Genomic DNA, 27,336 nt, shown 5'->3' with positions numbered 1-27,336 from the left:
GGTGTTGCCGTGAGCTGTGGTATAGGTCACAGACACAGCTTGGATCCCACGTTGCTGTGGCTGTGGTGTAGGTCAGCAGCTGCAGCTCTGATTCAACCCCTAGCCTGGGAACTTCCATATGCCACAGGACAGCCCTGAAAAGCAAAAACAAAAAACAAAATACTGTAGAGGCAATTATACACACAAGCACACATGCACAATTCCATGTTAAGCTTCAAATGGATAATTAAATAGTATTATTGTGTGCAAAGAATGGCAGACTTATTTCTGAAGGAGCAACAAAAAGTAAAGCATCTTGAAAGAGGTAACATCTGGACCAGGTCTTGAAGGATAGAGACAGTTTGACAGGAATAATGAAGAATAAGAAGGTATTTCAAGCAAAGGCAATTAGAATAATCAAATTATCTTAGGATTTACTGGTAGGCTCAAAAAACAAATTTGACCAAACTTAGAAGGTGTAAAATATAAGGCTGTGGAGTTAGGTGTCAGTATGGTTTTCAAGCTTTCAACTAGGAGGGACTAGATTACAGAAGATTTTAGAAAGGTTGATCTGGCAAGTATAAACATAATGGATTGTAGAATGGAAAGAACAAAGGCAGAGAGAACAATTGGGAGGCTGTACAATCTCATAAGAATAAAGGAAGATGAGCTGAGACTTCAGTGATCACTGTGGGAAAGGACAGGATGTATCCCACTTGTTTATCTGATGACAATTGCCAAGAGTATTGTGCACTTTCTAGCATCCCTCACTTAGATTTGATTGTCAAATTAACAGTCATTCATGTCATCTGTCAGAATTCTACTACTTTTACTTAATAAACTTTATCTCCTAACTTAAATGATCACTTTCCTTGATTATCATGCTAAAGTTTTTAAGTGCGAATATTTATTTGTAAAGGATTATGGGAATTTGCCAATTTATGCTTTAAGTTTGGTAAATGATGTTCTTTCAATAACAATTTAAATCATTATCTTATATTTTTTTTGGCTGTGACAGTGGCATGCAGAAGTCCCCAGGCCAGGGATGGAATCCTTACCACATCAGTGATCCATGGCACAGCAATAACAATGCCGGATCCTTAACCTGCTGCACCACCAGGGAACTCCCCATTTTCTACTATTAAGAAGCCTATTTTAAATCTCTGCAAATACTAGATATTTGTTGAGTAGCAAATGATTTTTTAAAAAGCAAAAAATAAATAATAGTTTAAGTGTAATGTTTTACAAATATGAACAGGCAACAGCAAAAGGGTATGACTATTATATTTGACAATTACTCTATAATGGAAGATAGTTACTTCTCAAGAACTAGCTTATATGTGAAAACAAAATTTAAAAAATACAGCAATCCCACCACATAAGCAGATTTGACTTACGGACTCTTTGATTGTGTATTCCCCAGTTAGCCAGTAGTGACTGGATTCTGGAGGGAAATTCCCCACAGTCTCTGAACAATGATAAACTATATTCTACTAATCCATCCACCACAGGACTCAGCATTTAAAGCAGCACTCTTAGTCAACCTCCTAACTCTAAGTTGCCATCACACTCAAAACTCTCCTCTGAAACTGGGAAGAAGATTGTTTTGACTGGAATTAGTCAGACAGAAGAACCGTACTGCCAACTGCTTCTTTGTACAGCACCTGCTGCCAGTGCCTAAATTCTTGTTATCTCCACAACATGGTTTAATCTTTTAACAGTTGGCTTATTGGTGAAGAGTGAAGGGGTCCTTTGTGTCTGTCTTGGGTTGGCACCCAGTATTAACACCATGCTGTTTTCTGAGAGATATTTTGCTGGACAGTTCCCAAGTGATTCCACATAGCTCAGACAGAGCCAGATCCACTAAATCAGCTTCATTTCACGTTATTAACAAAAAAAAAAAAAAAAGAAAGAAAGAAAGAAAAGAAAGAAAAAGAAAAAGAAAAAAAAGAAAGAAAGAAAAAAAAGAACGCTGCCAATCTGGGGTTGAATACACTTAAAACTGACAATGGCCATTAAATTCTCTTCGTGATTTCACCTTCTTTTTCCTTTTTAATTTAATCTGATAACTTAGCTTCAGACCAAATGTTTAGGAAGGTAGGAGAGATAAAAGTTGGAATTCAGTAAAGAAAAGTGCTCTTACAACCTGCAACATAATATGCCATGTGTGTGTCTCTATGTAAGTGCGTGTGTGTGTGCATGTGTGTATGCATGGGCATGTGTACAAAAAGCATTTATGTTGAGGCATCATATATGTCATTAGAAAATCTTTTAAAATGCTGTTGAGAATCAAAAAATAAATTTTCTATTATTCCTTTAAACGACTGTTATGATTTTGCTTGTCTGAATAAATTGTGCAAATATAGATGATGCCAGTGATAAAAATGATGAATATTTACTGGGCCAATCGAAACTGCTTTAATTTTCTTCTTGCAAATCACCAAAGTGGAATATACTTCAATATTCCTGTGCAATTTCAAAGTAATAAGGGAACCACTTATGGTCTTTTCCTACAGCTCTACTGAGGAATAAAATACAGGACAATGAAACTCTTCTTGAAAGAAGGAATTCATGGATCACAATCTTTATTCTGAACAAATTATTTACTATTATAAATTTTATAAGATTTTCTCTTTTGATAGCAATTTTAGGACAAAGTTAAAGGATTTACTATACAAATTAAATCACAACTACATGAAATGTTCTAAAATCTGTTTCCTCATATCCTTGATATTCACTCTTACTGTACCCATTCTCTAAATCTATAACTGATCAATCCACCCACCTCTAAGACCAAGAACTGGAAAAGTTGCAAGGCAGAAAATATCAGTGAGTACATAATTATGCAACCAAACAAGGCAAAATATCTAGGATCTGGTATGCAGTCTTCAAATAGATTCCAACTATTGGTCTAAGAATAAAGATGGGACTTGGAATTTTATTTAAAGTTCTGTGTCCTAATCTAATAGCGATTAGTTCAAAACTTAAATTAAAATTTGTGCTATTCTCCTGTATAAATTATAAAATATTACTTCTTGATGATTTGCTCTCCAAAGAAAAAGGACAGTAAAGAATTTTTTGCCTTTCCACAACCTCCCTTGTGACATACAGAATAATATATTCTGCTAGCATCCATGACTCCCATATTTACAACTTAATTTATAACAAAAATATCCTAATTCTAAAATCATAACTTGAAGTTCCTCTTAACGTTTCCATACTACAAGTTGTCACTCATGTCCTGCTGATGTCTGATCAGACCAAAAAGCTAGGATCAAAAAATCAGTTTCCTTTCATTTTGACAGAATATATGACCTGCGAAAGACTAGGGTATATTGTTCTGCTTTATTTTCCCATAACTAGGCTTTCTGCTAGCTATTCTCATAATTTTTTCTTTTATATTAACTATCATGAAGCTTGTATCTCACCTATTTCATGGGAACATATCATTTTATCGCCCTTAAACTAGGATAATCTAAAAATGTTGCAAATTTAAGTAAAAATAGAACTGTTGAAAGATATATCTGCCAAATTGTCCATTTGTAGTAGAGTCCAAATCCTTTTTTGAAATGGATAAAAGAGCAACAGGTTGTAATTGTCAGGGTTATATCTGTCTTCCACATTACTAACAGGGATTATATGTTCCAAATTTTTCTCTGTAGGAAAGGTTTTACTTGTCAATAAGAGATTTAAAAGAACAGTCAGGGGTTGGGCACTGACATCTCTATCTCAAGCCAATTTTAAAACGTATGCATCAAGAATATCGGCTTTTGCCTCCCTCCTCTCTATCCCTGTTGTAATCCTCTTAGTGTCTTCTTTACTGCAATGAGCATCAAGATTCCACAATAAAATGTCCTATAGCTCTCCATCACCTCTCCCTGAATCTCTCTTTAGAAGTGCTCCTTTTCAGGTTATTAAAGTGCTATTTTTCCAAGGCAGTGATCGCCTCCCTGTATATAATCTGAGACATTTTTCTGAAAGTATTTCAAAGGTTTCATAGCTAAGAGAGTGCCATTTTTTTTTCTTTGAAAGCGTCTCTTTACTATTCAGTTCATCAAATCTTTGCTTCATTTTACCACTATTTTGACTGAAATGAAATTTTATTCAAAACCAATTTCTTCTTCTGAAATTATAATAGTGTACAAACTTTTAAGATGAAGTGTTTTCTCACTTCACAATCATTAGAATGAATTAACGTGATAAAATAACTGTGGATTGTTTATTTTCTCGTTTTTCAACATTAGAAAGTATAGCTTTCTTTTAAAGTTCTACTTTGGCTTTAACTAAAGAAAGAAGCCTTTTTCTCATTCTTTTCCTCTGATAACTCTTCATTATCCATCCCCCGTTCCCACCCCACCCGCGCCACCGCCAGTTTGACTCGGTTTCTGTTGAATGAGTTAATTAATTAGTGAATGAAATTTTATTCAGCTAACTTTGAATATCTAGATACTGCAAGAGAGACAAGAATGATCAGAATGTCCTTTCCTCTAGGAATTTCTGATCTGGGGGGCAAGGAAGAGGTAAGATAGGACCTCTTGAGAGATCTTCCTAACACAAAATCAAATCCAATCATGCCTCTGATTAAATATTTCCAGTGGCTCCTAGTTTTCTATAGAACAATATCTGCAATCCATAACATTGAATTAAGACTCTTTACAATGCAATCTCTTCATTCTCAGTGGAATCTACCATTCTCCCCTTTCTACTCTAATATGCCCAAACTTAGAGCACTGATTGACTTCAAATCATGCAGAAAATGTTGCAAGAGGAACAGTACCAAGTTCAATGTCATTATAAACAATACAGAATGGATGTAATGGGGATATCAAGGCCAGAAACATCATACCTGGTTTAGGGGTAGAGCTGGAGTAAAGAAAGATTACATGAAGCAGGCACAAATCAGATAAGGCCAATATGATGGGCAGAATTTCAATAAGCATTTATTGAAAAACAACTATATGCCAGACACCAAGCTAGAATGTGGCACAAGGGTGACAGAAAGGTAGGGGGTGCTAACAAAGAAAAAGACGTTGAATTTCTGGCAGAGGGATGCACATGGGTAGAATAACAGAAATCACAGAGTGCTCAGAAAACAACAAATGAACTATCTAATTTGGTTAACACACAAAGAACATATTTAGAGAATAGTAAGCATTGAAAAATAGGCTATAGTTAAATTTTATTTTTGGGGGGGGCTTTTTTTGTCTTTTCAGGGCTGCACACGCGGCATGTGGAGGTTCCCAGGCTAGGGGTCCAATTGGAGCTGTAGCTGCTGGCCTATGCCACAGCCATAACAACACGGGATCCGAGCTGTGTCTGTGACCTACACCACAGCTCTCGGCAACACCAGATCCTTAACCCACTGAGCAAGGCCAGGGATTGAACCTGCAACCTCATGGTTCCTAGTCGGATTTGTTTCTGCTGGGCCATGACGGGAACTTCTATAGTTGAATTTAAAAAGTCATTCATCAAAATGTATTGGGAACTTGCTCTATATTCGAGACTTTGTTCCAGTACTCAGGAATACACAGATGAGCAAAACATAAAATCTGTGTCCAAAGAATTATCAATTCAGGAGGAGAAAGACACAAAAGCAAAATGCCTATACCGAAACACAAATTCTAAGAACGGTTTTCCAAGGAAGAAAAGGAAGTCTAAGAACACAAAATAATTTGAAGTTAAATCTCTCTGGAGGATCTGAGAAGGCTTTATGGAAGAAGAAGTTGAAGAAAGCACTGAAAAGCAAGGAATGGTAACAGTGGGGGTTATAGCCTAGGCAAAGAACACCACATTCCATTGCACAAGTAAACCAAAGTGTAAAGCATGTACAGGACCCAATTTATTAGCTCTGACTGTAGTGTAGGGTACAAAGAAGATCACAAGAGGATTAGAAAGGCAATTGAGAGTGGGGGAAGGTTGAAGAACAATCATGGAGATCATTAAGTGTCAGATGAAGATAGAGAATTTCAATAAACAGCCAGGCATACAAGCTTTTTTGAGCAAGAAAATAATGTTACAGCAAAAGGCCAAAAACGAATGCCAACAGTATCAAAACTACGGCAAATAAATCTTAATGATGAATATAAAATATAAAAGGCATTAATTTTTTAGTGTACCATTCAACTTGCACTTATTTTCTGAAATTGCTCAAACACAGCCAGGATTAAAAATAATTATTATATTCTATTTATATAATTATACTATTTAGATTCATATGTACCTGGAAAAAAACTAATATTTTCAGTATAAATTTTGACATAAAAGACTGAATGGGGGCAGCATGGAGAAATTAAAACAGAGCAGGTTGGAACAATGTGTCTTCTGTACTGTGTCTTGCAAAGAAAGGGCCCAGACTAGAGAACAGGAAGCGTTGCTTTTGGGCATCTCTAGCTCTGAGGCTGCCTTCTGGTTTTAATTTGATGAATTCAAAAACTAAAGCTTATGTACCTGAAATGAACAACCGTACATAACTTCCCAGCTGAGAAAAACAAAAGAGTTTTCCTTCTTTGGAGACAGGTTTAAAATACCTTTCATAGCTCAGTGGAAGAAGAAAATTCTATCCTGGCAGGATACATTTCTAAATGTAAATTAATAAATAGACTTTCTGTATTGGGTTGTTATGAGTTGGGTTTTCTGAAGAACTCATGTTACTTAGAGACATTGACCTATAGAGCAAATAGATCAAATCCAAAAACAGAGATAACAGCCATCTTAAAGAATTTTTAAACAAATGCAACTTCTTGATATAGTTGGTATGAAGAAAATATGCTAAAAAGTTGTACTTAATTGACATAATTCAGATAGAATGTTTTCAAGCAGAAATGCTATACATTGGTGCTGTTTTAAAGTGCTTAATTAATTAATAGGAAATAAAATATAAACTTGCCCCAATATTCATAAAATAATTTATAGTTTTCAAAAAATTTCATAAATAGCTATTCAGTCACCATGTATTTACTGAGTGTCTAATACATAAAATACCCTTACATAGAACAATAAGTAATTCTGACCTTGTTCTGTAGGAAATGGTTCTCTGAGTTCACCATTTCAAATTGATCAGGTATCTGTTGACTGGTGCCATTGAGATTAATTGGAAATCCTTCACAAATTTCCCAACTAAGAAAAGTAAAATGATTTTATTCTTGTTAGAATAAAATATTAAAATGAGTTTAGTTACAGTACTCTTTAATCTATTACTATAGTAATTTATGCATCTTATACTCTTCTAGACAGAGAAAAGCCAATGTATAATCCACAATCTTTTTAAACAGGAATTTGTAAGGTACCTTGGTATCTATAACTGAGAAAGGGAAGGCTTTAAATTTCTTCCATGCAATTATTTATGATATTGGGGGATTCCACGCCTAATTAATCATTAATAGGAGTTCCCATTATGGTTAAGTGGAAACAAATCTGACTAGGATCCATGAGGACACATGTTCGATCCCTGGCCTTGCTCAGTGGGTTAAGGATCCAGAATTGCAGTGAGCTGTGATGTAGGTGGCAGACTTGGCTCAGATCTGGCATTGTTGTGGCTGTGGTGCAGGCCAGCATTCAATTTGACCCCTAGTCTGGGAACCTCCATATGCTGCGGGTGAGGCCCTAAAAAGACAAAAATGCATTAATAGAACAAGGAAACAAAAAATAATTTTTAATCTTATAGAATCACTCGTAGTAGAGACCATATTTACTGTTAACTTTATAATCTAAATATACTGGTCTACAAATAATAAATGATGTGTTTATAGTTCTAATTGTTGTGTTAAGAACATGAGTTTGGTATATTTAAGAGAGTCTTTTTTTTTTTTGTCTTTTCTAGGGCCACACCTGCGGCATATGGAGGTTCCCAGGCTAGGGGTCCAATCGGATCTGCAGCCTCTGGCCTACACCAGAGCCACAGCAACGCAGGTCCTTAACCCACTGAGCGAGGCCAGGGATCGAACCTGAAACCTCATGGTTCCCAGTCGGATTCGTTAACCACTGAGCCACGACGGGAACTCCATTTTTAGGAGTCTTTTAAGAGGCAGCACAGTTTAGCAGGTTCATGGACAAACCACAGACTGGAGGGGTTGGTTTCATTCTTAATTCAGCCAAGTCACTTATTTTAAAAATGAGACCACTCCTTGTGCTAAAGAAAATTATAAGAGCACATACCATGCTATTCAATAGAAACTAGTTCTGGGAATGGTGATAGTATTTTTCTTTCAATAGTTTGAGAAATATAAATAAGAGTATGATTACTAAGATTTCAAGTGATCCACTTTAGAGTATAGAATGAAAATTCAAATGGGATCCCCAAATTAAACAAATTATCTTCAAATTAGTTTATGTTCAAGAAGGGCAGTTTCGCCATAGTTATACTTAGGGATTTAGATCTAATTTAAATCCATTCATTAAAACAGTACTCTCTGAACCTGAAGAAGTAAAATTAAGAAGCAATACACAAATTGAAAATTAAACTCCTAGGAGTTCCCTGGTGGTCTAGAATTTAAGGATTCAGCATTGCCACTTCTTGGGTTTGATCCCTGGCCCGGGAACTTCCACATGCCACAGGCATAGCCAAAAAAGTAAATAAATAAACTCCTAGATAAAGACTGAAGAAGAAGGGTCTAGACAAATTTAGCAGTTTAGAGAAAGATTATTGAACATGAAACAAATCTTCTCATAAATAGAAATGCTTATATAAAGAGTGCTGAGTTATTTTCTATCTATAAAGAGAAAGAGAAGATAAAATATTATAATCTTGCCAAAGAAGATCAAAGAATTTGTCTTTCTAGACATATTTAGCAAAAAGTTGACATTAGCTAGACCTCATTAGATTGCTTTTGACTCTCTGGTTCTTCCCTCTATTTCAGCCTTTTCACCTGGGTTTTAAGGAAAGTTGTAGTTTGTTAAATTACAAAATCTTAAAGCTAGACACATCACCTAATCCAACATAGTATCAGAATCATGCTGCAGTGTCCAATATGGTAGCCATGAGCCACATATTCCTATTTAAATTAAAATTAATTTAATTTACACAAAATTAAAAATTCAGTTCCTCAGTCACATTGATCATGTTTCAAATGCTCAATAGTCATAATGGTTGCTTCCATCATCAGAAAAAGTTCTACTAGACAGTTCTGGATGGGGGTGAGCTCTCAGTTCTTAAGAAAGACAATCTGGGTTAGAATCCTAGCTCTCTCATGTACAAGTTGTGTGACTGGGCAAATTACTTTGCTCTTCCTACATCAGTTCTACCTCTATAAAGTGGAATAATAATAAACTAATAAGCAATGATGGGATTAAAATAATTGTTTTGAGGATTAAATAGGTTCTTATCCAATTCATTTACAGCTATGCTTGGCCTATGGTCAACACTCAGTAACTTCTGGGTCTTATTATTTACCCATAAGAAACTGATACCCATCTGCTCGTGGACAGTCATGAGCAGATATGGGTCTAGATGCCTAGAACTTCTAATTCCTGCTTTTCTCATTATGCCACCAAGCCTCCAGCAAAATTCTTTTGTTTGTAATTCATCATCATCAAATGAGAGAACATTCATATAAGAAAACACATTATTTAATATTTCATTGATTCCATTCAAAATTATTAATTTAGAAACATCCGCTAAAAGTTTTTACATTTCAAATTAAAATTGTTGCCTTTGCAAGGAGTAACTATAGTCTGCTCATTGCCTCATTTGCTTTTTTTTAAAATTCAAGGAAAGATAATGATAAGTCTTTTAAGCACCAGCTCATTATATCATGAATATGTCAATAAAATAAATAATTCCTTATTTAATATGATTTGAAGAATATCTTTTAACTCTCTCACTCTGGGGAAACTGAATTAGGTAATTCAGATTACTCTAACCAAGCACGTGTTAATTTACTTGTCACATCCAGGTAGAAGAACAGCGTTAGGATCCAGGAAGGTTTTATATGCAACTATAATGCCACCTCTGGCAAATGCAGTCACTCGGTCAAAGGTCAAACCCAAAACAGGGTGTAGTGGAGATCTGAAAAATGGAAAAAAACATCAAATGTATCTGCAAAATTATACAAACTGTAAAACATACAAATAAACAATAACACATACAATACCTGTCCAATAAAACCTAGAAATAAGTGAATTTCCTGTTATACAGCACTATTGTTGGTATCCTATACTGACACCTGACATGCACATTTTAGTTTATTTGGCTGATTTATAATATGCCAAGGATAGCTGCAACACACATAAATTTTAAAAATAATTTCAATAATAAAATCAAAGTATTTAGTTGAGAAAAACAACCATCTTTCCTATAATGCTCATTTTTTTGTGTATAACTACAATGTAATACCCCCATAATAATCTTTGGAGCTTATAATTAAATTAATCCTTCATATTTAGCTACAAACAACTACTTCTCCATGAGTTCACTAAACACTATACTGATTTAATTTTTCCTAGTACATACTGTTAGGTACATTGTTTTAGGTTAATTTAATAATTTGGTAATTAAAATCAAATGGAAAACATCTTAAATTTAACAAATAGCCACTATGTCAATTATGAGCCTTTTGTTTTCCTGAAACTGGTGACCATCACTTGTTATTTAAATTTAGAATCATAGGACTCAATCACATCACCTGTGCAGTATTGACAAAAATATTTAAACTGAATCTAAGCATGAGAAAACACTGAGACAAATCTAGAATGTGGAACATTCTACAAGAAAAGTGCCTAAACTCTTCAAAAAGAAAATCAATATTATAAAAAAACAAAACAATATATGGAGAAATAGTCTAGATTAAAGAGAACTAAAGAAAATAACTAAATTGCAACAGATGAAGCTTATCTGGATACTGAATTACACAAAGCTCTAAAGCAGATTTGGGGTAGTTTGAATATACGCTATATGTTAGATGATATATTGTTGACTATGTTAGATGTTACAATGTGGTGATAGAGAACATTCTATTCTTCAGTTATGTGAAGAATAGAATTCAGGAGTAAAACTTAAATGATTGTCTGGAATTAATTCCAAACAGTTCAAAAGAGAGAGAAAGATATGAGAGTTAAGACAAACGTGGCAAACTCCTTATACTGATGAATCTAGGTGAAGGATTATACCAAGTTTTCTCTAGATTGGATATTTTTCAAAATAAAAATTTCAAGAAAAATAATTAAAGCACTCAAAATAGAAGCAGATGTTGGCAAAATCATCTTTTGCAAATGAGTAACCTGACCCCTCATATCAACTTATATTAGACATGTCAGAATTACTCCCTGAAAATGAATATAACTCACTTACTACATATTGCACATTTTCTCAATACATTTTGAACTAGATGGAAATAATTTTTTGACATAGATGTTTCAATAGTAGCAAATGCTATAATGGTTCCCTAGTGCTTTATACTGGATTCAAAACCAGAAAAAAATACATTATCCACTTAAATTAGCAATGATGTACAAACAAATACACACACTTATAAATTCCTCCAGCTACAGACCTCAGTTGATTTTAAAACATTCCAGATACTTAGAATTTTTGTAGTTATTCCACAAATGTGATCCAGTTAACCAAGAACATGCGTTTGATCATATTAAAATACTGTATTAACGGAAACATTAAAAATACCAAAATTAGTCATCGCTTTAATGTTAACAATGATATTTAAGAAGAAGTTATTAGATACATTTTACTAAAATCTTTCCTTGCAATTGGAAGAGCTTGCTAAATTATAAGAATTCTTGCCCCTTTAAAATCTACCGCTGTTTTTCACCATCACCCTAAAAACAATTCTCATGATGTCATTAAATTATATTTTGAAGTCTGCCTGTGGAAAAAAACCTATGGAAATATTCCTTACAGATAATTTTGAGTTTTATAAATTACACAATATGAGATATTAGTAAGCATTTTAATTTTACTCTACTGGGACAGAAGAATTAGACTTTTAATGTGCTGCATACAACGAATCCTACCAACTTTTCCCAAAACCTTCATGGATTTCTGAGTATATTTGTTTCAGTCCTTGAAATTTTGACTATTAGAATATATAGTAAATCCAGTCAGCTCCTAGTTCTATGCTATTTTTGTTATAATTAATATATGATCAGTTATATTTTATAAGCAAAATTATTTCCTCTATTTCCCCTATTCTGTCCCCTATTCTGTTTTACAGATAAAAGCTGGGAAAAAAAAAAAAAAAGATTAAAAGTAGGCAGAAAAGTGTGTTTAAGTTTCCTGACAAGCAGTTTCAGAGTTCATCTGGATGTGTCCTGTCAAAATATGCATAAATTTCCAAGATATTCCAAACAACAGCCCGGCTCATCAGCGCCTGCAGACTGAAGCCTTTTTCTTTTCTCAGAAATGCAGATAATTTTATGCAGGAATTTACCAATCTACAAAAATTTACACAATGCTCAGTAATAACCAGTAATTACTGTGGGATAATGTGAGGCGTTTTGAGGAATATAACTTTGATAGGATAGGGCTTACAAGCTTTACCAATTTATCTTTAGCTGTCCTGTCATTGGTGCTTAAAAGGTTAAGACTTTATTTGTGAAAACATAGAGAGATAGTGGGGAATCATGTTGTCTACAGCTTCATAAATCTTGCTTAAGATCCTTTTCAATTACCATCCATTTCTCCTTTAAAAAGGGACAAAAAAATAGAGGAGTGGAAGCAGGTCAGGGCAGTGTGCGACAATGACAGTGTGATGGGCTTGGGCCCCCCGTGGCGTTTCCATCTGCTATCATTAAGGTGACTACTCAGACATGAACAAATCCCACTTGCTGTGCTGACAGGCAGACTTCAAGAACTATGACAAGGCATTAAGACAGAAAGTCAGAGATGGGGTGGGGGAGAGAGAGAGATGTCATAGTCCACAAACAATACTGCCTCACACACACAAAAAAATGTCCCCGAAATTTTACTGGAATTCAAAGTAATTTTTTTTCATAAAGGTACTTGGCTTCTCAACTATCCTTTTAAATTAGCTTGCTCCCCAAAAGACTGAGAACAAACAGAGAATAAACAACTTGCTCATACCTGTATGCTTTACCATAAGAGACCCAAATTTTTTGTTCATTCTTCAGCAAGAGTGGATTCTTAATTTCTTGACCATGTTCATCAAAAAGCCGGGCTGAGGAAAAATTGAGGCTTGGAGGGTTGATGGAAGAACCTTGAAGCCTTTGATGAATCTTGAGAAGTAGCTGATGGTAGGGGGAAAAATGAAGAAGCGAAAGAAATAACATAAAATGTGAACACCTGTAATAAACTGTCTCTACTCTGTAACAAATGAAGTCCAAACAAATGATAATTAAATTCATATAGAATGTTAAAAGAAGTGTGAAATGACGGCAATGTTTAGCTCAGTGTAAAGTAACAAAATGAGCATGGGCTTTTAACCAGCAGGGGGTGCCACAGGCTTGTGATTGAGCTCTGACCCTTTGGCACAGGGACTGAAAGCAGATGTGACAGCCTTACAGAAAGAGCATTTAGCTTCTACACATGGTAACGGTCCTCTTTGATAAGGGTTATGCTTTTCTTGTCTAAGCTATACATTCTGTTAGAGTCCTTACAGAGCACCTTCAGGTTTTACAATGAGCAATCTCCTGTCCCAACTAACCTCAGGTAACCAAAGGTGGAACAATCCGCTGCTGACAGGATTGACAAAAAATAAACATGACTCTCCAGCCCACATTGGTTCACTTAGAAGAACTCTTCCTTGGATATATTTTAATCAAGAGCTCTGCAGAAGCGTGTGAACAGCTTTAAACATGGATGTTTTCAGGTTGTAAATAAATGTAATTGAAGTATGAGGTATGAAACGCTGTCATTGAATATTTTAAATTATAGTATTGTCAGTGTTTGCTTCTATCTTACATTTTAGGCTCTCTAAATTATCAAGATATTTCTAACTGAAGACACATTTCAAATGAAAGTAAATCTAACTGAACTGTGTTGCACATAGAATTTTAAAAGACATTTTTCATTATTATCTGTCACCTTTATTTGAGTGTTTAGGCCTCTGCTCTTTCCTGCTCTGTGGCCCACACTATCCATCACTGTTCTCCCCCCAGCCTTCTGTCACAGGCTTCCCTTTCTTCTTTCTCTTGTCAGTTTTTATGTCTCTCGATTTCTTGTTACTCTGTAATCTCGGCAGGGATGCAGATATAGTTGTGGCCTTTTCTTGCTTAGCTGCTGTTCAGGGTGCATTTTTGCTCCTTCTATTAATTCTCATTGAAGATATACTGAGAAGCTAAATGCTGAGGCCCAGAGGAAAGAAGGGAAAGTTACAACTTTGTCATAGATCTCTGGTTTCCTCACTTATTGGCTATAAACTCTTCACCCAATAAAATTATTTTCTTTGACTAGCAACTGTTCCTACAGAAAGCCAAAGGATTGGGCTTTCTCTTAATCAGGGATAAACAATCATATCTCCAACTTCATCAGCTCAACATTGTTTTCATCAGCTCTACATGGACCAGATTTTTAGCTTTATGCATCAGAAGGGCTGAAAATGATGACGTCTTTCTTTTCATTAAAGTTAATGCTTTTTATCCAACATAGCCAAATCTGTGGAATTAAAAATAGTGATTACTATTCTTTTTAGAAGTACAATAGGCAAAGATGTTAGAATAGAAAAAATCTGCATTTTGTTTTTGCACTGGAACCACAAATATATTTTGAAATCCATAGACTGTGTTTACAAAGCCCTACATTTATTTCTGTGTGGTCTCAGCCCTTGAGCTTATTTTTTCTGGCTTTGCTATTATTTTGAAAAACATGTTATGCTGATCATTTTTTAAATCACAGTGATTTTGCTTTACGGGCATCGCCTTTTTTGTAAAGGGGGAAGCTATAAAAGATTTAAAGCATGATCCAGGAGAGAAATATGTACACAAAGAAGAGGAGTGTGTGTGGTAGAGAAGGGATGTGAACACCTGCCCACTTAACCAAATTCACTTTCACAGGAGTTGCCTTGCAATCTCTACTTTCTCAACTTGGTGACAGACTGAATTTTAGGTTTTCAAAGATGAGCATTCAACGGCCTACAGGAGGTAAGGCCTCAGTGCCTTTCATCTCTAGGTCACTGGTGAGGGCTGGGCTATAGTGACCAAAATTGTGATAATCTTTACCCATTTATCTTTAAAGCTATCATCACCAGATCTTTATAGGATAAGAATTTGTTCAGGGACCTGAGAAGAGTGTGAAACATCTCGTGCTAGTGATTGAGACAAGTGCGCACCAAGAGAATAGTCATCCTTGGATGTCACAAGGGCTCTCCCAAACAAAGCACTTTCTAATACCCCTAGTCAGTTTGTCCCCCAGATTTTCTGGCATACAGAAGCACAACGAAGATCAATTTCAGCTGTCATAAGCCAACAAAAGGTTTCTACAGAATGATACCTTCCTGTGTAAGATAACATAAATGCCATCTTCAATTTTAATATGAACCAAAAAGGAAAATATTCTAAGGTGAAAAAGAGGAGTGACAGGTAGAGACCTCTAGAAGGGTTTTGTAGCATGGTAATTCGTATAGTCAGGGATGTGGTGGTAAAAAGAAACCAGCAAAGTTCTTTATCCTTTTCTCCCTAATCAGTCAAGGCGGCCCTTCCCATCTCTTCTGGGCTCAGCTAATGATTGGATGATCAACTTTTGTGGCTGACTGTAAAGTCCAGGTAATGGATAGCAAGAAGAGGTACGTCTGAGGGTGTGAACTGAAGTGGGGGGGAAAGAAGCAAGTTTCCGAACAAAGGTCAAGCAGCAGAGCCCAAAACACTGGTGTGCGCTCGGGTGAACAACCCCAATTTGTAAACAACAGGGTATTCAGTGCCCTTTCATGCAAGACAAAGACCCCAGATAAAGCCCCTGAACATGTTGGTTCTGCCTGAGAAACATCCCAATTGTCTGGAAAACAGGCAAAGGTAAGAATGCCTAAGATAAACCATCTGGACTTGCTCACAATGAGTATAGATGAAGACCAAGGCTGTGTGTTAGTTGCTCAGGGTCTAGGGTTTGGAAATACCCTTGACCCAGAATACATCCTCCACTGAATATCATATCACTTCTATTCAATGTGTAAACAAGTGAGCAATTCCAGAATCCAGTGTAGACAGATTTCCAAAAACAAGCATGATGAAGGTTAAGTAAGAAGACAGGGGTCATTACCATACTAAAGCTGAGAACCTAAGGAATCCAGAAGTCAAGCTTGAAATTATAAGTTTTTATAGATCTCAGCAAATGACTGATCTTTTCTAAACAACTTTAAAGATAAAATTGTCTAAATTAATCACAAGTGACTTGAAAGACACTCATAGTCATAAATGAACAATCAACTCACTCTTTCCATCATATGGCCGGTTTGAGATGGGTTATTTGGCCCCAGATCTTTTTTGCTGATATAAACAGAGATCTCTCCAGTATCTTTACCACTTTCAAATATCTAAAAAATAAGCACATTCAAAATAAAAAATAAATACATGCATACATATCCATACACATACTTATAAAAACAAATATAGACACAAGCAGTCCTGACTTTGCACAGTGTTGTCTGAAAGTCATGCATATGGGAACTGCATAAAGCAAGGACAGCCTGTATGAGCGCATTTAAGTAATTGGTAGTGAAAATCAACAGGACTAGAATAATATTAAGGAAAGTCGCTTGTTTCTCTTTTGGTTTCAGTGTCCTTCACCTGACTGGCATTCCCTATAGTCTTAAAGAAGGAAACACAGACATTAGAGGAGAAATAACTGACTCCCCTACATGGGTACTTACATGAGGCAAGCATCAGGGAAGGGTCAGCTAGTGACCAGTTAATGAGTTCATTTCATTCTTTTGAAAAACATAAAACCATAAATTACGTGAGGAATATTTAATTTACATTTAAAATTTATCAGTGTTTGGCTCATCTTTTGATTTACAAATAGGAAATTCAACCTGACAAATTTATTGCATAACAGGACAAGGAAAGCCATCCATTTAAAGTGCATATAAGCAACAAGTTGCTAAGAATAGAAATAAAATTCATAACATTGCATACTGTAACACTCAGCTGGAAAAAGAAAATGCTAGCAAATGTTTTGGTCAAACGTACCCAAATACAGAGTTCTCGTTGTGGCTCAGTGGTAACCAACCTGACTAGTATCCATGAGGACTCAGGTTTGATCCCTGGCCTTACTCAGTGGGTTAAGGATCTGGTGTTTCCATAAGCTGTGTGTGGGTCACAGCCAGGGCTGAGATCCTGTGTTACTGTGGCTGTGACATAGGCCCATGGCTGCAGCTCCAATTTGACCCCTAGCCTGGGAACTTCCATATGCCACAACTAAAAAAAAAGTATCCAAATAAACCAGTCCCACAGGAGGGATCAGAGTGAAGGCCATCCTCTGACCATGCTGAGGACCCATGTGCAGTGTGCCATTTACCAGGCAGGAAAGGAAGCAGGCTGAGAGAGGCCTGATGAATAATTTAAATCCTTGCTTTTTATCTTATTTTTTCCTCAAAAATTCTTTTTTTCCTTTTCTTATAGACCTATCACATCAGACTAGCCATTTTATTTATTTCTAGTGCTCTATCTAGACAAGATCATTTGGGAAAATATCTTAAAGAGAAAGAAAACCATCTGTTTTACTTTTGAGACAGTTTGAGAGTTATTAAATTAGTTCCTAACCTGATTTAGGAAATAACGTGCTTTAATAGCACTTTTTTAGGCTTTAGGGGAAATAAAAAAAGATTTTAAAAAAGAGTAATAATGTTCAAGAATCGTGGGGTTTTCTCCACTCTGTGCTTTTCATCATGCTCATAGTCCAGGGGAGATGGTACAGCTGTCAGCCTTGGTGCATTGATACTCCACATTCTACAGTATCTTTTGCTAAAGAGGATTTTTAAAAACCTCTTTTCTGAGAGAAGATATGATTCTTTTTTTTTTTTTTTTTTTTTTTTTAGGGCTGCACCTGTGGAATATGGAGGTTTCCAGGCTAGGGGTCAAATCGGAGCTACAACTGCCAGCCTATGCCACAGCCACAGTAACATCAGATCCAAGCCACGTCTGTGACCTATGCCACAGCTCACAGCAGCACCAGATCCTTAACCCACTGAGCGAGGCCAGGGATTGAACCCACAACCTCATGGTTCCTAGTCGGATTCGTTTCTGCTGCACCACAACAGGAACAGCCAAGAAGATGCAATTCTGAGCAAGAAACCTCCCTACATTAGCAAGGCTCTTTGTTAACCCAACTGCTGCCTGCAGATCTATGGGAAATAGTACGGGAGGAGAATCTTAGTGTCCCAACAGTCTCTTTAGGTCCCTAGTCTGGAACAAAACTCTTAAACAACAGACCCGTTTAGCAACAATGCTCATGATTCTAGGTGGCATGCATACTGCAAGGTTAAAGGCTAGTGTTGACAAAAGCTCTGTTTAGAGAACTCACTGACGTTCCTTTGTCAAGACTTGCTGGATGTGGAATCAGGATACATTAAATTATGTTCTAGAAAATAGCTGTGTGAGTGCTGAGCAACTGAGAAAGCAAATAGGATCTGGACAATACCTAAGACCTTCATCAGCTCTCTGCTTTCTTCACTACTGCTAATAAGTCTTGTCTTCTATGTCAAAAAAGATGGTTCTCAAAAAAAAAAAAAAAAAAAAAAAAGGCTCTGGCCTCCAAAAGCCCTATAAGGGCATTAAAAAAAGAGGTGCTTCAGTGTTTAAGTAAAAGTTTAGATGTTTAAGTGAAAGAAATCTGCCTTCCACTAGTTATTCACACAATGTGGGTGTTTGATGGGGTTTTTATTTTTTAGGGAGGTGTATTTCTACAAAAGTAGAAATTTTTTAGTCTGAAATTCTGATTCTGCTTTACTTAAGGCCCGGACCTTGCTTTTAAGGTCTATATCATTATGCCCATTTTTTAAAAAATCCAAATATTCTATTTTTTCTTCCCTTTACATGAGAAGTATTTTTATATCTACTGTCCAATGCCTAAACAAAGGCAGCTCTCTAAATAGAGTTTACATAGGAAAATAAAAAATAGTCTACTTTTGTTTTCCTGTTGCTTTATTCTTGGCTTAAGAAAAACTAACTGCTGTATTAGTATTAGCTTCCTAGTGGCTCTCTGCATGCCCTCACCTCCTTAGAGTTCTAAAACTAAATTCTCACCCTTGAAGTAGGGTGATGCAAAAAGCCAGCCTAGGCTAGCCTTGGGTACCAAGGAGTAAGGCAATAGAACCTGAAAAAATTAAAAAAGAGATTCAGATCCTCTCAAAAAACATGGTAGCTAATAACTACTGTGAAATACCTATAAATAGGACCATGAGCTACAGTCTTTTTATTTTCCTTCATGTCAACAGTAACTTTTCTTGAGCAGAATTAAATTAGGTTAACACCAATGTTTCATTATAATGTTGCTAACCAATTCACTCATTCGACAAATATTTATTGAGTTCCTACCATGTGCCAACACCACTGCTCAGGTGCTTAAGATATACCAGTGAGTTAAGATTCCTGACAGAACAAGTATGTAAACCATACAGCATGGTCAGGATACATTGGGTCTTACGAGGCCTGAAGTTTATACAATTTGTTGGGTTCTCTTTAACAAAAAGAATGCAAAATTACAAATGTAATTAGATACAAAATATTCATTTAAAATGAGAAAAGAAATCACAACAATTTACACCATATTAAAAAGCTCACACATAGCAAAAACATTGTAAAATCCAGAAAGTTACAAAATATTTTCATTAATTTACTATCCAATGCAGTTTTTGGCTGAATTGTTTTTGATTACCTCTTCATATAGTATGTAACATTTTCTATAAGGAGAATAGAAAGATAAATCCAAAAAAAATCTATTATTGATTAGAAAAATTTCTCTCAACTTCGCAACTTGGTTGGTTATTTTTTATAAAAATTTTTAGGATTGATGTCCAATTTGAGAAAAGCTTAATCAGTTTGCTTTAAAATATGAGCTGTAAAATGTGGAAGGATTTTCTACAAATTACTTGGCTTTGTTAATTTCACACAACGTTTTTCCTCCTCTACACATATACTTTTGGTGCCAGGCACTCTAGTCTACAGTCAAAAAGGAATACAGGGAGTTCCCATTGTGGCTCAGTGGTTAACGAATCCGACTAGGAACCATAACGTTTTGGGTTCGACCCCTGGCCTTGCTCAGTGGATTAAAGATCCGGCGTTGCCATGCCATGAGCTGTGGTATAGGTCGCAGACGCGGCTCAGATCCCACGTTGCTGTGGCTCTGGCGTAGGCCAGTGGCTACAGCTCCTATTCGACCCCTAGCCTGGGAACCTCCAAATGCCGCAGCAGTGGCCCAAGAAATGGCAAAAAGACAAAAAAACAAACAAACAAAAAAAAAAGGAATACAATGTATGGCCAGCAGGTAGTAGCCATCTTCCTGGAAGCTTTTCTCATACTAGCATTAACTGAACCATACAGGGAAATGAGAGCAAACCACTAATTACATTCCACTATGCCCAAACTAAATGTATCCCAAAATCAATTTCCCCTTAGCCAAATCTCAAAAATGCCTGCAGCCACTTCAGTATCATCTGGTACAAAAGAAAACTTGACAGAGAGGATGTTGGAATGGAAACAGACAATGGTCTCAATCAATCATAGTTAAAATATATTACATTTGCAAATTTTATAGAAACATGTGGTCATGTCAACACATTGCTAGGGCTTCTCCCAAGGTTTGGGAAGGAACCTAAGCAGGAAAGGGGCTTGAGACTTAAGTTTCATTGGCTTCATGGTAAATGCACCTCTGAGGGCTTTAGTGGTGGCAAGTGCTGTGTAAAGAAGAAAGAATACAGCAGGAAAGGCATATGGGGCCTGTGATCAAGGAACAGGATGGGTGATAGTTACCAGATGAAACAGGTGATTAGAATAGGCTTTCAAGAGAGGAGAGGTTTGAGTAAATACTTGGAGGTGAGAGAGTTAGCAAAGCAGATAGGTAGCAGAAGAGCACTGGAGGCAGAAGGAGGGGCTGGAGCAAAGAAGCTAAGGCAGCAATGTGTCCCATATGTTCCAGGAACCACAAGGAGGCTGGTATGATGAGAGCAGAGTGATAGAGAGGGAGAGTAAGTAACATGAAATCAGAGGGTTAAGGGGTGGACAGTGAAACAGAGAATCCTTGGAGGGTTTGGAACAGCAGTAACAAGATGACTTAAAAAAGGATCACTGGGGCTGCTGAATGGAGAGTAGACTGGAGGGAGCAAAGGTAATCTGAAGGGTGAATGACAGTGGCTCAAACCAGAGTACAGACAATGGGCATGGCTATAAATGGTCAGCTTATGTTGTTCATTCCAGAGTAATTTGTTCACCAGCAAGGTTGGAAAATAGAATTTGTAGCTAGGCTAATATTTCTGAAACATGATGTCTGCATCTATGGGTCTATGTAAATCAACATAACTATAACTTTACTTGCAGCATTAATGAATCACAAAAATAGTAACAAACCATTAAAAGAATTTTATTTACTGTAGAGATTTTATACAGGCAGTGACCAAAACTAAACCATGTGGGGGAAAGATGACTTGAATAAGAAGTTTTAAGCTGATGTGGTTCTTTGACCAGTTTGTCTGGCATCATTTATGACATCTATTTAAGGACTTGTATAGGCCATTATACAAGACTTGTTCAGTGCCATTATTGGCCTTTAAGGCTATAAGTCTGGTTAAGAGCTAGCTGTGGGGAAACAGCAGGTTCCCAAACTCTCCATAACTGCTGAGTAGACCACCCAGGAAGCTCTTCTGTGCGTGAGCAGAAGGCCAAACACCTAAGCTTCAAAATGTCTCAGGATGCAATGCTGTCAAGAGGCAATAATAGGAAAATGACACTGCAGTGTGTTGTGAAAAGTTAGGAGGCTGTACAGTAACAGGATTTACTATCAGAGGTCTGGTGAATAAAAGAAATGTAAAATAGTCCCACAAAACCATTTGGCATATTTCAGGTGAAATAATTAAATATGCTGGAACAAAGGTTAACTTACATATTGTCTTGCATTGGGATCCCCAGAATCTAAGACCAAGATTTGCCTGTAGGAAGTTCCCTGGGGAGCATTCTCAGGAACAACACTGGTAAGGAAAGTGAGGAAGCAGTAGTGGGCAGGGGCAGAAGGTAAGCTCTGATGCAGGTGCAACAGAGGCCTCTGGCAGGTACTCTAGAGCTTGATTGTCCCTTCGGAGTTATCCAGAATTGAGGCAAAGGAGTTATGGCTTTGCATTCCCCACTAATCAAATATCAGATGCAGCTTGCCCTTGGGATAGGGGCCTAATCTTCGGAGAAGCAGCAACTTTACACGGAGGGCAATTGTTCAGGAAGAACGTAGGTGTGACAGCTGAGGGGCGGCGGGGTACTTATGTCAGTCCTGAAGAGGGAATCGAATATTGTGGTGCAGCATCTGCATCCTCTAGCACATGCATGATAATCCAGAGTGTAGAGTGCACACACCTTTAAATCACTCAGTACTCAAATTAGCTAGATTTTACAGAGGGGATAAATGACTTGTCTAGGGACTTGTCAGAGGGGATAAATGACTTGCCTAGGGCAGTTCTACCCATAAAGGTCAGGGAATTCTTTAGAAATCAAGTCCTATGATTTTTATCTAGCTTGGCTGAGATATAACTGTCATGTAACGTGTAGGTTTAAGGCATACAACATGTTGATTTGATATTCTTCTATACTGCCTAATGTTTACCAACATTAGCTAACCTCCATCACGCCACACAATTATTTCTTTTTTTGTGGTGAGAACATTTAGGATCTACTCTCTTAAAAACTTTCAAGTAAATAATACATTATTAGTAACGATAATCACAATGCTCAGCATTAAATTTCCAGAACTTATTCATCCTCTGAGAGTCCATACCCTTTAACCAATATCTCCCCATTTCCCACCACTTCAGCCACTAGGAGCCACCATTCCCGTCTTGTTTCTACAAGGTCAGCTTTCTTAGACTCCATATATAAATGCTACCATACAGTTTTTGTCCTTCTCTCTCTTACTTATTTCACTTAGTATGATGCATTATGATGTTTTTAATTACAAATGTCAAAATCGTCTCATATCTAGAATTAGAGAACTAATTATATGAAACAATGTGAAAAATTTTAAAGGTATATTAAAGTATTTTACAGCAGAAGCTTTTACCTAAGTTAAAGAACATGAAAATTTAAATGAAATATTTTCCTTATGTGAGAAGCAAATTAGCCATGAAAAAAATCTTTATCCAATCAGAATTCTGTCACCTTCAGAGACTGAAAAATTAACTCGAAGCGAATTAACATTATATGTACATTAAATCAAATAAACGTACTGTTACATTTTTCATTTTTACAGATGTGCAAGACAGTTTTTAGAATATCCACATTTTTCTACAGTTTCTCAAATGTATAACATATTATAAATCAAACTGTAAGCATGTCTAAGTTTAATAATCAGATAAGGAGATAATTCCAAAGCAAATATTAAAATTATGGGATTCAGGCAAAGAAAATTTAATAATGAATTGTTATGTTTATACTGCATATAGGAAAATGTGTATGCCTAACAGAGATATCTTTAAATAGTATTTAACAGGTAAGGAGCCAAAACATTTGTCCCAAAAAATAAAATGCACTTACATGAAAAAAGGTGATACAATCGTGATCCTTTGCCAATTCAAATGGTAGCTGAATTAAAAATCAAATGACTTTTTTCTTAAATCCCAGAAGAAATATCCTTAAGATAATTATTTATTTTAAAAGAAATATTTTAGATTTCCACTGTAAGTTAAGCACAACCCCCCATTTAGAAGATATAAAGTGAGTGACTGCCTATGGCATAGGATTTTAGGGGTAGACTAAAAGACTCTGACCTCAAAATCTCTCTCCCATCAACCTGTCAATACTACCTGAAATTCCAGTTGGAGATTTACTTTTTTGTGACAATTAAAATACCACACCTCTACAAGAGAAAATAGTATTACCTTATTGTTTATTGATCTCTGAGGCTATGATTTTCAGTCTTGGCTTTCTGAAATTCCTCAGAGGCCCTAGGCTAGGGCTGGTACGTAAGGGGTGAGAGTGGGAAGCTTTGGTCCCAAGTGGGAGATAAAACTGATGAATGAATCTGTGGGGATAACCACCATTCTGGCTTCAAAAGGGACAGATCCTATTTTCATCTATTTTATACAGTGCATTCCAAGAAAGAATTTTGATCTTAAAAAAAATGTTTCGATAGAATTTCTCCAAAGAAGGCATACAGATGGCCAAGGGAAAAACACATGAGAAGGTGCTCAATATCGCTAATTATTAGAGAAATGAAAATAAAATCCACAATGAGCTATCATCTCACGTCACGTGGACTGGACATCATCAGAAAGACTGCAAACAATAAATGCTGGAGAGGGTTCGAAGAAAAGGAAACCATCCTACACTGTTGGTGGGAATGTACATTGCCACAACCACTGTGAAAAACAGTATGTAGGTTCCTCAAAAAACCAAAAATAGAACTACCAAATGATCCAGTAATCCCACTCCTGGGGATATATTTGAAGAAAACCATAATTCGAAAAGATACATGCACTCCAATGTTAGTTAACCGCAGCACTTATAATAGTCAAGACATGGAAGCAACCTAAATGTCCATCAATAGAGGAATGGATAAAGAAGATGTGGTACAGATACACAATGGAATATTACTCAGCCATAAAAGAGAATAAAATAATGCCAGTTGCAGCAATATGAATGGACCTAGAGATTATCATACTAAGTGAAGTCAGATAGAGAAAAACAATCATAGACATTATTTACATGGGGAATCTAAAAAAAGATACAAATGAACTTATCTACAAAACAGATACAGATTCACAGACTTCAAAGGTGGTTACCAAAGGGGACAGGTATGGGGGAGGGATGGATTGGTAGATTGGGACTGGCATATGCACACTATTGTATACAGAATGGATGGTCAACAAGGACTTGCTGTATAGCAGTACAGGGAACTCTACACAATATTCTATAATAATCTATATGGGAAAAGAATCTGAAAAAAATGGGTATGTGTATATGTATAATGAATCACTTTACTGTACAGTGGAAATTATCATATTGTAAGTCCACTATAATTCAATAAAACTTAAAAATGAGCAAGATTTAAAAGAAGAAATAATGTTTTGAAATTATCTTAGCTTGAAAGAAAGTGGGTTATGCCTTTTTCTTGAAGAGTGGTAGTGAAAGCCTACGGTACCTGACAGCCTGAATTGGGGGTTGGGAGAGAATATGGAAACAAGGCCCAGGGAGGCTGAGGATGGAGAGGCCTGTAAAGATGGCCCTCTCAGCTTTAGAGTTACCCTGAGAGTGAGCCTGTGTTCCTTTCCTTTAAGTGTTTTTTTTGCTTTTTTTTTTTTTAATTTTTTTATAGCTGCATCTGTGGCATATGGAAGTTACCAGGCCAAGGGATGAATCAGAGCTGCAGCTGAGGCCTATGCCAAGGCCATGACAATAAACAGATCCAAGTCACATCTGTGACCTCCACCTCTGCTTGTAGACACGGTGGATACTTAACATACTGAGCAAGTCCAGGGAATGAACCCGCATCCTCACAGACACTATGTCGGGTTCTCCACCCACTGAGCCACAAAGGGAACTTCCCTTTAAGTATTTAACAGCACATTTTGTTGTCGTGTTATGTCTTTTTTAAAGGGCTTCTCCTCCCCAACTCTGTTTTTGACCAAGTAAAATTTATAAAACAAAGTGCATGATCCTGCATAAAATGGTCCTTTTGTATCCAATTATAATTCTTGCTAAATTCAATATATGAATGTTCAAAATTATCTAGAAGATAGTGGCAGAGTAAATGTGTTTGTCCATCATGTCTTAAGCCAAGTAATTTCAATAAGCCCTTTATTAATGAGAATATTTCAAGGAGAATAAAAGGAAGATTTCACTTTGTCTAAATTAATTTAGGGCCTAAAATTAACTGGGATTAAAATATCAGGTATGTGGGTCCTGTGGGTAGCAGAGTATAATATGATGTATTATATACCAGAGTTAGGTAAATAACTGTTTTTAAAAGCTCCTGGGCTTATATATTTTTATTTCTTCTGAAGGAATTTAAGGGTTTTTTTTAATAAGAAGAGTATAGTCACTTCCCCCAAAATTCTATTTTACTAGGGAAATGAACACTATATGATTAAATATGAGCCATATCATCAGACTTCCCCGATTCTCAGTCTCAAAGATCATATTCCCACCTTTTGATAGTATATATATCTTTAATGATGTTTGGTTTCTTTTTTATATCTCAAATATACCTGTAAGGGTAATTTTTCCCCTAAAATGAATAGATATTCTATGTAACTAAAACCTATACAAAAGTTTACTGTCTAAAGCAATACATTTTTATTTTAAGAAACAATCCCATTTTTTTTATCATAAAACCTCATCAAAACTGTAGGTAGAATCTTAAGCAGGTGGAGATGCATCACTTCATTTGCACTTATTAGAAAATCTGCATTCATTTCTCTGTTCAAATGATGAGTTAATGCTTGATAATATTCATGGTGAGTCGGGCTAACATAGATGTCAGTGGGTAATCCGGGGGACGGGAGCATATGTAGGAAGAGAATCTCAGTGACTTGAGCATCTCAAACACTCTGTGCAAAAGCTAATTGAGAGGTAAAAACAAATTAACTGCTATGGAGAAGGACAATCTCCCCGAGAGAGAGTGTGTGTCTGCAGCAGTAAGGTTCAATGGTTGCATTTAGTCTGAGTAACTGCTGGGACAGTAATCCAGCTCTGGCCCATGGACTTTCCCTGCTGACTGCCCACCTGGCAATTCTCTGGGCACCTTCAAGACTGTCAGGACTTCACAGGGAAAGCCTGTCTCATTACAACAGCTCCGCATGGGAGCTGATGCCCCGCCCGACCAATTGCTCTTCCCTGATTTTGATACAGACACAGTTTTTCTCTTCAGCAGGTCTAGGAAGGGAAGATTGTATCTTCCGGCAAACAGAGATTTACACCTGGCTGCAGATGCCTGTCAGGAAAGAGGCTGGGGTGAATACACTGGCATTTCCTCCCCATAGGCACCAACGAAACGAAAAAAGGAAAGAAAAGAAGGTAAGATGGATAAGAGCACTGGAAAGAAGGGCAGGTGAACTATTTCAGTGCCTACTGCTAATAGCTACCCCGTGGGATGCTGACAGGCATTCATCATCCTCAAGTTTAAGTTTGTTTGCCTTTAAAATGGGCAATATTTGACTTCTTGGTGAAATTTACATATGGAAATTGATTATGTCCATCACATTTTGTACAACATTTAATGAATGTTCTTAAAATCACAACAATAACCTTAAACATTTCAATTTTACT

The 27,336-nt window shown here is 36.5% G+C and overlaps 1 protein-coding gene across 1 annotated transcript in view; it reads right to left on the bottom strand.

The window, feature by feature from the left end:
• DCDC1 (doublecortin domain containing 1) overlaps positions 1-27,336 on the bottom strand; it is a 393,003-nt gene that overhangs the window by 192,776 nt on the left and 172,891 nt on the right. The window contains 4 exon segments of the mRNA XM_047776089.1: positions 6,990-7,095; positions 9,857-9,982; positions 13,010-13,173; positions 16,308-16,409. Coding sequence (XP_047632045.1) covers positions 6,990-7,095; positions 9,857-9,982; positions 13,010-13,173; positions 16,308-16,409 — 498 coding nt within the window.

This window comes from Phacochoerus africanus, chromosome 4 (assembly GCF_016906955.1).
Source record: "Phacochoerus africanus isolate WHEZ1 chromosome 4, ROS_Pafr_v1, whole genome shotgun sequence".
Lineage (NCBI taxonomy): Eukaryota > Metazoa > Chordata > Mammalia > Artiodactyla > Suidae > Phacochoerus > Phacochoerus africanus.
This window is presented reverse-complemented; position numbering and strand designations above follow the sequence as displayed.